Source organism: Carettochelys insculpta, chromosome 27, assembly GCF_033958435.1.
Source record: "Carettochelys insculpta isolate YL-2023 chromosome 27, ASM3395843v1, whole genome shotgun sequence".
Taxonomy (NCBI): domain Eukaryota; kingdom Metazoa; phylum Chordata; order Testudines; family Carettochelyidae; genus Carettochelys; species Carettochelys insculpta.
In genome coordinates this window covers 7,571,900-7,584,300 of record NC_134163.1, presented here as the reverse complement: position 1 = coordinate 7,584,300, position 12,401 = coordinate 7,571,900, and the positions used below count along the sequence as shown (strand labels likewise).

The 12,401-nt window shown below is 43.3% G+C and overlaps 1 protein-coding gene across 2 annotated transcripts in view; it reads left to right on the top strand.

Moving 5' to 3' along the window:
• Nucleotides 1–12,401, top strand: part of RANBP3 (RAN binding protein 3) — a 145,632-nt gene that overhangs the window by 44,746 nt on the left and 88,485 nt on the right. For both annotated transcript variants that reach the window (XM_074977951.1, XM_074977952.1), the window contains 2 exons: nucleotides 5,948–5,984; nucleotides 6,082–6,168. In XM_074977951.1, the coding sequence (XP_074834052.1) occupies nucleotides 5,948–5,984; nucleotides 6,082–6,168 (124 nt within the window). The remainder of the gene's footprint in view (nucleotides 1–5,947; nucleotides 5,985–6,081; nucleotides 6,169–12,401) is intronic.

The window sequence follows — 12,401 nt, the reverse complement described above, 5'->3', positions numbered from 1 at the left end:
TATCATGAAAACAATAAGTTAGTAAGAAATTATCCTGGAGCCTTGGAATCCAATGGAAGAATTCACATTGATTAAAAGGGACAACCTTATCAACCTTGCGGTGGCCCCATAGCAACATGCTGCAGCAGCTGCTGAACTTCCTGACAGACATCATTCTCTTCCTCCCGGAGGGCAAATCCAAGACTACCTGTGAGGACCTCACCATGGCTGCAGGTTGTTCACACTTGCACGCGCTCACACACACACACGCTCTCCCTCCCCCCACCACCCATGAACAGTCTACTCTGGAGGCACCACACCCATTCCGACTGGTGGGACCGTCTTGTCATGGGGCAGTGGGATGACCAGCAGTGGCTCCAGAACTTTTGTATGCGGAAGGGCACCTTCCTGGAGCTCTGTGCCTGGCTCACCCTGCCCTCAGGAGACAGGACACTAGGCTGTCACCTGCCATCCTTTATAGAGAAGCAGGTCGCAATCGTTGTGTGGAAGCTCACCACCCTGACAGCTATCGCTCGGTGATCAACCAATTCCGCATTAGGAAGTCCACCTTTTGGGGCAGTCCTCGTGAAGGTAATGCCCTCTTGAGCTGCAGTCCCTTCAACCAGAGTGGCGGAAGATGGAGGGGGAATGACACAAAGATGGGAGGTGGGGAGGAGTCGTCCAGTTGATGGAGCAGGGGGTGGGGTCGAGGGAGGGAGCCCCATCCCTGGGTGACTGCCATTCTACCCTCGCACAGTCCTGCTGCTGTGGGGGCAGCCATGGGTAGGGGGGGACTCCCTCCCTCCTGGGGGGGGGTGTGTGTGTGTGTGTGTGTTTGGTCCTCTCCCTCTGCAGGTTGTGACAGCCATCAACATAGTACTGCTATGGAGGGTCTGCTGTCTTGGATATGTTGACAAAGTGATAGCTGAATTCGCTGCCCTCGGGTTCCTGAAGTACGTTGGGGCCATGGTTGGGACCCACATCGTAGTCTGTGCCTCAGAGCATATCGCAACCAAGTACATCAATTAGAAGGGCTCTTCTGTGAGGCTGGCAGCAGCTACTCATGCCCAGGGGCTGTCTGCTGGGTCTGGGCAGCGCACACTTCTGCTGCACATGGTTCCACATGCTGGGACTACAGTGCAAGGTCCACTCCAGGCCAGCTTAGCAACACTCACAGCACACCTAGTCTGCACTCAGGGTGTGTAACATGTGGGGTGATCACCAGAGGGACCCTCACCCAGCTCCAAGGATGCACGAGAGGTGGCCTGGCTGCCACGGTCCAGGTCCAGGATGAGGCTGCTGGCCTCTGAGTCTGGCTTCAGCAGGGGTTGGCGCTGGGCTACCTCCTCCTCCTCCTGCAGGGGCTGCCGCTGCAGTGGGGAAGCCTTGAGCACAGTATCTATGCTGTGGCGTGATGGTGATCTGTCGTTGTCTTCCCCTTGCCCCAATACTATATAGCTACCTATAATCTAAACATAGCCTGAGATCAGTTCAGCTCTGGGAGGGCGCAGCAAAATGGACTTGCCTAACACTCAATGGGACCTGAACCCCAGATGTAACTATGTAAGGCAGTCTTGTGGCACCTTATAGACTAACAGATATTTTGGAGCATAAGCTTTTATGGGCAAAGACCTGCTTCATCAGATGCATGAGTGGGGGGCTGGTTTCAGAGGGTTATTTAAAGAGTGGGGTCCCAGTAAGAAGGAAGGCCAGAACTGACAAGCTCTATTCAGCAAGGTGGAAATGGCCCAGTATCAACAGTACTTATCAAAAGAGGAAAAAACAAGTCAGATCAGACAGGGGGATGTGAGGCTTTGTCAGAGTCTAATGGGGAGATATTAGCACCCAGAGCAGAGAAACTGCCTTTGTAAGGTGCGAGCCACTCCCAGTCTCTGTTTAATCCATGGTTAATGGAGTCAAATTTGCAAATAAATTGCAGCTCAGAGATTTCTCTCTCCATTTGATTTTTTTGAAATTTTTTTGTTTCAGGACTGTCACCCTTAAATCTGCCACCGAGTGTCCAGGGTGATTGAAGTGTTCCCCCACAGGCTTCTGTACGTTACCATTCCTGATGTCTGATTTATGTCCCTTTATTCTTTTACGGCGAGACTGTCCCAGTTTGTAATGTAATGTAAATTGCAGTGGGGCATTGCTGGCACATGATGGCATATATTATATTAGTAGATGTGCAGGTAAAGGAGCCCCTGATGGTATAATTGGTGTTAGGTCCTGTGATGATGTCACTGGGGTAGATATGTGAGCAGAGTTGGCAGCGAGGACTTTTGCAGGGGCTGGTTCCAGGCCTAGAGTCACTGGTTTGTGATTTGCAGTGGCTGGTGAGGATTTGTTTAAGGTTGGCAGGCTGTCTATAGGCGAGGACAGGCCTGCCTCCGAAGGTCTGTGAGAGTGAAAGATCATTGTTCACGATGGGGTGCAGATCATTGATGCGCTGGAGAGGTCTTAGGTGGGGGCTGTATGTGATGGTCAGTGGTGTTCTCTTGTTTTCCTTGCAAGGCCTGTCTTGTAGCAGGTGGCTAGTGTAGACATAGCCTACATGAGTTACTTGGCTTAAAGCATATTCCAGTTTTCATTCATATTTATAGTTATATTTTTGTCAGATGTATGGAATGTTTCTTGGCAGTGTGGATGTATCATGGATTTATAGAGTGGCTTTTATATTTTCTGTCTTTTTCCTTTGCTAATGGCTCCTAATCTAGGATTCTCTTTGCTTTTATGCCTGCTGGTGCATATTGAGCAGATATTTTCAGGAAACTATTTGCAATGACTCAAAGTCCTTTTTTGAGTGGAAACAATTAATTTAGATCCCATTGTTTTGTATGTATTGTTGGAATAATATTTTTCCAGCATGCATTACTTTTCATTTATCAACACTGAATTTCATCAGCCACTGTGTTACCCATTCAGACAGTTAAGTGAGACTCTTGTGTAACTTCTCAGGGCAGCTCTACACTAAAGAGGAAGACTAAATTAAGGTATGCAACTCCAGCTACATTAATTACGTAGCTGGAGTCAATGCACTTTATCTTTGGGCTTCTTTGCTGTATTCACTGCAGGAGGTTGATGGGAGCATTTGCTCCTGTCAATTTCCCTTATTTCTAATGAGGGACGTGAGTACTGTTGCTGATGTGGACACCCTCTGATTTTAGATTTAGTGCATCTCTACCAGGCCTGTTAAATTGAACTCCAGAAGATCCAGTGTGGTGGCATTGGTCGTCTTGGAAGTGAAGACATAGCTTCAGTCAGTTTTGGATGTAGCGATCTTGAGTAATTTTATATCATCCACAAACTTTACCATCTCACTATTTTACCAGATAATTTATGGACATGTTTAACAGCACTGATTCCAGTACACACACAGTGGGGATTCTGCTCTTTAGCTCTCTCCACTGTGAAAACTGACTACTTATTCCTACACTTTGTCTTTATCTTTTAATGAGTTACTTATGCGCAAGAGTACTTTCCTTCTTCTTATCTCATGACTACTTAAATTAGGTAAGTGCATCTGGTGAGGGATCTTATCAAAGGCTTTCTGAAAATCCGAAGTGTGCTGTGTCCACTGGATCACCATTTTTCATATGTTTGACTCCCTCAAAGAATTTTAGAGAGAGGTGAGGCATGATTTCTTTTACAAAAGTCAGGTTGACTGTTTTTCTGAATACATAGTTGTTCATTTATATGTGTGTGATTAATTTTGTGCTTTACTATATTTTCACGCAATCTGCCTGACACTCAAGTTAGGTACACTAGCTTGTAATTTCCAGAATTGCCTCTAGAGCCTTTTTTAATGGTGTAACATTAGCTACCATCTAGTCATCTGGGACAGAGGCTCATTTAAGCAATAGATTACATATCACATTTAGTAGTTTTTACAAATTCATATTTGAGTTCCTTCAGAACGCTTGCGTGAATGTGACTTGGGACTATTGACTTACTTGTTTTGGTTTTGCCCCTGAAAATCTTTTTGATGCCTCTAACTGGGACAGTCCTTCAGATTTCTTTTCTAAAAAGAAAGTCCCTCACGAGACTCAGTCTTTATTCATTCCTCTGCAGTGAAGACCTATGCAAAGTATTAATTTAACTTTTCCTCAACCATCTTGTTGTCTTTTAAGTGCTTGTTTAGCACTATGATCATCATGTGGCCCAACTGATTTGTGATTTCCTGCTTCTGGTATAATTAAAAAACGTTTGTTTGTTTTTTGTCTTTTACTTGCTGTTCATTAGATTTGTGTGGGGTGTTTTTTTTTTTTTGGGGGGGGGGGGAGGTTCTTTTCTGCCTGCCTAATTATACTTTTACAATTGACTTGTCCAAGTTTGTTCCTTTCTGTTTTTCTAAGTAGGATCTGACCCTCATTTTGTAAAGGATGTCCTCTTGTCGCTATCTCCTCCTTTAACTCTGCTGTTTAGTGATTGTGTTCTAACTGGTTCTTTAAATTGGCATATTTTATATTTTGAGCCTCTGCTTGTAACATTTTAAAAAAAGTTTCCATGCAGTTGGCATGCATTACACTCTTTGTTCCTTTTAATTTCCATTTAACTAGCTTTTGCATTTTTGCGTAGTTCTCCTTTTTGAAGAACCGTGGAGGGTTTGTTTGATATTTTTCCCTGTACAAGATGCGCATTTTAATTATATTATGGATGCTGTTATCAAGTGTTACAGCTGTATTCACCCCATGGATCAGATGCTGTATGCAACTTATGACTAAATCAAGAATTTCTTCTCCCTTTGTGGTTTCCAGACCTAGCTTCCCCAAAAGGCAGATATGGACGTGCATAGTTGTCTTTCATACCCTTTGTGGCAGTGGCTCTCAAACCTTTTGGCCTGAGGCCCACCCCATTCAACGCAAACCTTTCCGTGGACCACCAGCCAACTACACATGATGACAAAATGCATTCTCTTATCTCTACATACTTAAATACTAAATTATGCTCCCCACTGTGTGGGGTGAGGGAAGATCTGAGCCTGTGGCCCACCTGCAAGATGGTTGCAGACTGCTAGTGGTCTATGGATCGCACTTTGAGAACTACTGCTCTGTGGGAAAAGAGATTATTTTCAACCATAATTGGTAATATCAACAATATTACTTTCTTCATGTCATCTTGGTTCATAAAATATATGTTGCTATCACAAGGCTGATAAATATGGAACTGCATATGTTCATAGATAATCATCTAACAGTCTCTCCTGAAATTTAAAGAATAAAGAATTGTTAGTGTACTTGAGAATGACACCTACTAAATAGGTAATATCTAGTCACTGTGAATAGTGTAGGTTTTTTTAAAAGTAGTGATTTTTATTAAATGTAAAGGATACTAGTTTTTTGAAATCGAGTTCTTACATCAGTTTCAATTTTGATCTGCTGCCATTGAAGTCAGTGGTGCAGTGCTGCATCTTGTAAAACTCTTTGGACACTTATAGCAATTTTTTTGCATGGTTTGTGTATTCAAATTTAAGGAATTTGTGGACCCTGGTTTAGAATGAACTCCTAAGAAATTTACACTCTTTTTATTATGAAGTTAAATTTTTTTTTGGTTTTCAAGTCCAAAAATTTGAATTTTGTGAGTCACTAGACATACAAACATTTATCAGTTGTGGGCTTTCAAAATGTAGAAATATAAGAATTACTTCAGTCAAACTTTTCTCTTACTTACATCAGGTACTGTAACATTTTGGGAATGTACTTTCAGATATTGTTAATTACAAACCTACCCACACACACAAAATCTCCATCTTAATTACTGAATATTTGTGCTTTCTTGTTTAGATTGTCTTGAGTGAGAAGCAGTCTTATGTCCAATATGTATGAACATCAGTTAGTTTTTTCCAGTTGGAATATCAATTTGTGATAAGTCTCCAAAACAACAACGGAGGCATATGGGATTATCTAGAGAGTGAAAAATTTTTCTATCTGTCTGAGATGTAAAATCTTAACTTATCTTGTGATTGCAGAGGTCAGCAGATGGGTCAAGTCCAGAAGATGCAGAAGGTAAGGAAACAAGTGCTTTAGTTATTTTATTTCACCAGTTGCTGCATAATCAGAATGTTGCCTGTTTTATCTCTCTCTTAAACCTTTATTTCTGCAGAATCTGACCGTGAGGATGGGAATTACTGTCCTCCTGTAAAACGTGAAAGAACTTCATCTTTAACACAGTTTCCGCCTTCACAGACAGGTAAAGTACGTTCTAATTCTTTTACAGCAAGAAAATAAGGGAGATGATCAACTTTCTTGGTTTCTGTTTAATTCTCCAGTATTGCCACCATCTTCCATGCTGTAGACAGACTAAGGTGGAAGGCGAGTAGATCCCCTTTCCTTTAAATTGTTTTGTATTTGCCTCTGCCTTCACTCTTAAGCCTATTCTCACCCATATCATTGCCATAACTGAATCAAGGCAGTGAGGAATGGTGTGTTTAAACCAGCAGGGAGAGCAGGGATATTAAACAACTTTCTTTACCCATAGATTCGTACATTAAGGCTAGGACAGGTCATTATGATTGTTATGGTTTTGGACCCCTGGGAATGTCACCTGATGTACTAAGACCTGATGTGCTGAGTCTGCCTTTTCTGATAGCATGGACACCTTTTTAATTTTGTCTTGCTGAACAAGGCTCTTAAGCCTCCTCCAGCTCACACGCAGGTAAGGCCACATCTAACTGCAAAATGATGCAGACACTGTGGTCAGTTCTAAGGAGGCTCAGCTTAATGGACTTACCACAACACCCAGGCATGCATCTCCTTATATGAAATTCATCACCTCCTTCAATGTGGAGGAAGGTATGCACAACTGCCCTTCCCCCTTAGAAATTCAGTAAACTGGCGCTCTGATGTTTGTCTTTATAATATGGGTTATATTATATAAACGAAGTAAGTTTAACTATAAAAGGTGAATTTTAAGTGTTTAAAGAGGTAGCAAGCAGAGTAAAGCAGAAAATAGTAAGAAAATAATCGAAAGCACACAGGCTAAGCTAAATTTTCTAAAAAATTGGTCACACCTCACCTCAGATGTTGTTGTTTTAATTAGACTCCTTCACAGGCCAAGTATCGTTCTAACTTGGATCAATTCTGCTGAAGCACGTTCTCTATCTCTTCCACCCCCTGCCCCGCCTTCTGCTCCTTCTGTCCCTGCCCCACCCTGTGCTTTTGTTTCCAGGGCCATGTCTACACTAGCCAAAAACTTCGAAATGGCCAAGCAAATGGCCATTTTGCAGTTTACTAATGAAGCACTGAAATACATATTCAGCGCTTCATTAGCATGCGGCCAGCTGCAGCACTTCGAAATTGACACGGCTCATCCAGACGGGGCTCCTTTTTGAAAGGATCCCACCTACTTCGAAGTTCCCTTATTCCTATGAGCAGATGGGAATAAGGGAACTTCGAAGTAGGCGGGCTCCTTTTGAAAAGGAGCCCCGTCTGGATGAGCCGCGTCAATTTCAAAGTGCCGTGGCTGCCCACATGCAAATGAAGCACTGAATATGTATTTCAGCGCTTCATCAGTAAACTTTGAAATGGCCATTTGCATGGCCATTTTGAAGTTTTTGGCTAGTGTAGACATAGCCAAGGTGTTTTCATTACTTTTTTTGGGTGGGGAATTGGAGGAGTAGCAAATTGGAAGCCTAAATTGTTTCTTCTCTCCCCCACCCTCTCATATAGAATTCCCACAAGGTGGGAATCCTTTGTTTTGATTTCCCCCACCTTCCAATAGAAAAGTTCAGCAGTCTGAGAGATATGTTAGTGTCAGGTGTCCAGGTCACCTGACTCTGTAGTATTACAGTGCCCATGAGTCAGTGGCACTATGGAGGCTCTGTGGTAAGGCCATTTTCTTTTCACAGTCCTTTGTCCTCATTGATGGGCCATCAGCCCTGTCTAACTTTTTTATTTTTGTGTCTGAAGTGTTAGTAGTATCACCCAAAATAACGTATTTGAAATACACATACGCAGTCAATGTTGCTAACTTCAGATGTAAAATGATGTACATGTACAATAGAAAAATAAGATTGTCACTCATAACCTTTCCATTGATACCTTTATATAAACATGTCTTATGCCATATTCATATCATAAACACTTTTTCATTGAGCATATGGAATATAATGTCACAGGAATCATCCGGGCTGAACTCTTACATAACACAGACCATAGAATTTCACTCAGTAATTTCTGCATCAAAGCACTTCTGGTTCAGCTTGACAGAATCACATGTGTTTGATTCAAAGAAAGTGCATCTTATTTGAATTTGTCTAGCTTAAGCTTCCAGCCATTGGATCATGTTTATATATTTGCCTTCTAGACATAGTGCGAACTATGTCTATTGACACCTTCTCCACTTAGGTGTTTACAGTCTTATAAAACCACCCCTTAACTAGTGGCCTCTTTTAGTTTCTCTCTGTAAAGCAAGTTTCCTGGCCTTGGATCATTAGTTCTGTTGTTGTGGATAACAACATCACTCCGGCCTGTAACTGGGTCATTATCGATGACTGAACCTGGTCACTTGATCCAGACTTCCAGGCAGTGTCCAAGTCCTATTGCTTCTATCTAGCTAAAGTTTCCATGATTCACACTTTTCTTTCTTTACAGACTGTCAAAGCTCTTGTTCAAGGATTTTCATCTGCCTTGACTACTAGTCTTTACTCTTGCCAGAAAACCAGCCACATCATTCTAGTCAAATCACTGCTTCTGGGTTCACCTTCCTGGGTACATCACCTTCCTCTGTGCCCCTCTCTGGGTTACTCCTCCTCCAGCACTTAAACAGATAGTGGTTGGTTTGTTTGTTTGTTTTTTTAATTTTCTTCACCGTTTAGTTCCACCCTTTCCTTCAGTTCTTACTGACTTATCAAGTCGTTCACTTGGTCGTCACTGGTGAAGGTGCTCTTGCTTACTCCTCCCTCCAGTATCTACTTACTCTCTTACACTGTTCCCTGTATGAGATTGATGCGAGTAGGAATTTCCCAACACAAATGGTAACAGAGAGATAGCTGTGTTAATCTATATTCTATCAAAACAAAAATGCAGTCCAGTAGCACTTTAGTAGTAGTAGTAGTAGTGCTACTGGACTGCTTTTTCCAATGCAAATGGTAAAACTGCTAAATATTCCCTCTAGCTGCTCCTTAGTGTGTCTACATCATGTCATCTTGCATTGATTAAGCAAGAGATGAGGTGAGACTTCTAATTTTGTGCTACTTTGTTGTTATTCTTCCCAGTTTGTAATGTCTACTGTCATGTCCTGTCTGACTTCCACCATGTAAGTTCTTCATTTTCTGTCTGTACAGTACTTGCATGATGGAGACATGATTCTTTATTGGGCTTGCTGAGCTGTGTGGTACATAGGTAATTAACAGTTATGGTTTAGGTTCCCTGAAAGCTTTGGCGATAGCACTTCGGTTTTCTTGAGCGTTGGTTAAGAGATCATTAGACAACCTAGTGTGATTTGACTGTATCATAGGCCATTAAATTTCACATAGTAAGCTCCCATTCTTACACCTAAAATTTCTAATAATGTAGACTGAAGATTTAGGCTATGTCTACACTATGAAATAAGAGACTTTCAATAAATCTAACTTTTTAATCTTGATCTTATGAACTCGAAGTTAATTGTCATCAAATGTTCGGGAAAGTTGACCTACTATTTCTCCATGTTGACTTACCACGTCTCCATTGCCTTATCCAAGTTTGACTGCATGCGCAAATCATTGTGGGTATCTATCCCACAGTGCCTTAGCCCTGTTGCATTCTGGGGGGTTTTGTACCACTGGATTGTAGGAAAATAATTGCCTCGGTTGCTTGTGGGTATTTGATGTCACTATCTTGGAATGCAGAATACTCTCCCAGAATTCAGAGCACCATTTTCTCTGGCACGGTGCTAGTGCCAGCATGAATCCTCAAATGCTTCAAGTCACTACACAAACCATTATGGCAATTTCCCAGAATGTCATGCAGTTTATCTTTCGACTGCGAAGGCATTTGGCTGAGGAGATGCTGGAGGATAATGATGAAGATGTTGGAGAGCAAATTGCTCAGCTGCAGGCTAAGAACTTAGAATTGGTGGGTGCCCTGGATGCAGTGATGACAGTGGAGTGGTGGTTTTGGACTCATGAAACCAGCACACTCTGGTGAGACTGCATTGTTTTGGAGTCCTGACACGACCAGCAGTGGGTGCCAAACTTTTGCGTGTGCAAGTCCACTTTTCTGGAAGTTTGTGATTTGCTGGCCCCTGTCGTGAAGCACAGCAATACAAGAATGAGATCGGCTGTAATGCCTGTGATGTAATGGGCATACAAATGTATGTGTGTTGCTCACAGAGGGTGTGGGCCCCCTGCTGAGGGTAACCTAGGTGAAAGCTCATGCTCAAAACTTTTCTGTTTGTCTATCAGGTGCACAGGACCCTTCGTTGCTGTTCGTGAGCACAGACTCACTTCATCAGATGCTGGTATCTGATGAAGTGAGTCTGTGCTCAGGAAAGCTCATGCTCAGAACTTTTCTGTTAGTCTTTAAGGCACCACAGGAGCCTTCGTTGCTGTTACAGATCCAGACTAATACGGCTACCCCTCCGATACTAGATGAACAGGTGACACGCCTTTGTACTGCAGACAAAGGGGAGGTTGAGCCTGAGGCATTTGAATTGGAACTGGGAGTTGGAAAGCAGTTAGTTTGGGCTGGGAGAGAGAGAAACAAAGGAGAAGTCAAGGCCCCAGCTCCAGGGGTGCCTCGGGGCCTCCTCTCCCCAGCATGAATTGGAATGACTCTCTCTGCCTGCTATACTGACTCCTCTGTATGATGTTGTGCCCTTTTGGCTAATAAACCCACTGTGCTCCTGCTGAGTGAGAGTCACTCCTGCCTGCAGATGGGGTGCAGCGCTTGGGGACCCCTGAACCCCCTTTACACTGCCTCACAAGTGAGTGGCAAACACTCTGAAAGTTTGCAATACCCGACAGATACCGGTCAGTGGCAGATAAACGCGGGGTGGGGCAGATCTACAGTGGGGCCACAGTGGTGCAGGTAGCCAATGCAGTCTGTCAGTTTCTCCTGAGGAACAGCATGATCCTGGGAGATATACAGGCCATAGTGGATGGCTTGGCTTCCGTGGGGGTTTCCTAACTGTGTTGGGGCAATAGATGGCTTGTGCATCCCCATCATGGTTTGGCACCACCTGTTCTATGAGTATATAAACAAAAAGGAATACTTTTCAATGGCGTTGCAGGTGTTGATAGATCTCAAAGGTTGTTTCACAGTCATCAATTTGGTATGGTAGGGAATGGTTCATGATACATGCATCTTCATAAATTCTGGTCTGTACAGAAAGCTCCTGGATGGGACTTTTTTTTCCAGACTGGACTATCAAGATTGGCAATGTGGAGATGCCTGTCGTAATACTGGGTGACCCTGCTTACCTCTGCTTCTGTGCCTCATGAAGCCTTGGATGGCAGCAAGCATTACTTCAGTTTCAGACTCAGCAAGTGCCGAAATGTGATGGAATGTTCCTTTGGCCATTTAAAAGTGAAGTACAGGGGCCCACTGACCAGTTTAGACCTTTCAGAAAGTAACGTCACCATCATGGTTGCAGCCTATTGTATACTGCATAACCTTTGTGAAGCCAGGCAGGAGATTTTCATGAGCACGTCGTGTGCAGCAGCTGATGCCATGAGCAGGGCTTATTCACAGCCACCCACAAGGGCATTTTCCAGTGTGAATGAAGATGCAGCGGCAATTGGAGAGGCTTTGAAAAATAACTTCATGGATGATGAGGCAGACACATGATTTTACTGTATTTCATTGTTGTAATATCACACGCCCCCCATTCTCCAAAATTATTTGTGCACCCCACAATGACCAATAACCCTATGGAATAACCAATATATCAGAGCATTGCTTTCACAGAAAGGATACTTCTATTTGTGGCAGAAGGGGGTTAAGGTGCAGAAAAAGGAATGGATGTAACGGGATGGTTATTTTCACAAAAGGACTGTTTGTATTTTGGGGTGTGAAAAGGCTAATGTTTTTAGCTGAGGTGCACTCATGTGAAATAAGCTAGGTTTGGCACTCTGGGTATTGACTCCAGCTTTTGATCAGCCCCATTGGCTTTTGCAGCCCACCTCCTCTCAGTTCTCTCTGCCCTGAGTTCTCTGTGGACCTTGGCATAGTGATGGGTAGCTGTGCTGTCATTCCTCCCCACCCAAATCCCTGTGCTGAGTGTCCTCTGTGGACTTTGCAATAGCGGTGGGCAGCTGTGCGATCAGCCCTCTCCACCCCTGCTTGGGTCCCTTTGCCATGAGTCCCCTCAATGATTTGAGCACCCACCACACATGTGAACCAATAGATCAGACCATGGTTGTCATAAAACGAATGTTTATTTTTCTGTTAGTCTATAAGGTGCCACAGGACCCTTCGTTGCTATTTGTGGTGGAGTGAGTT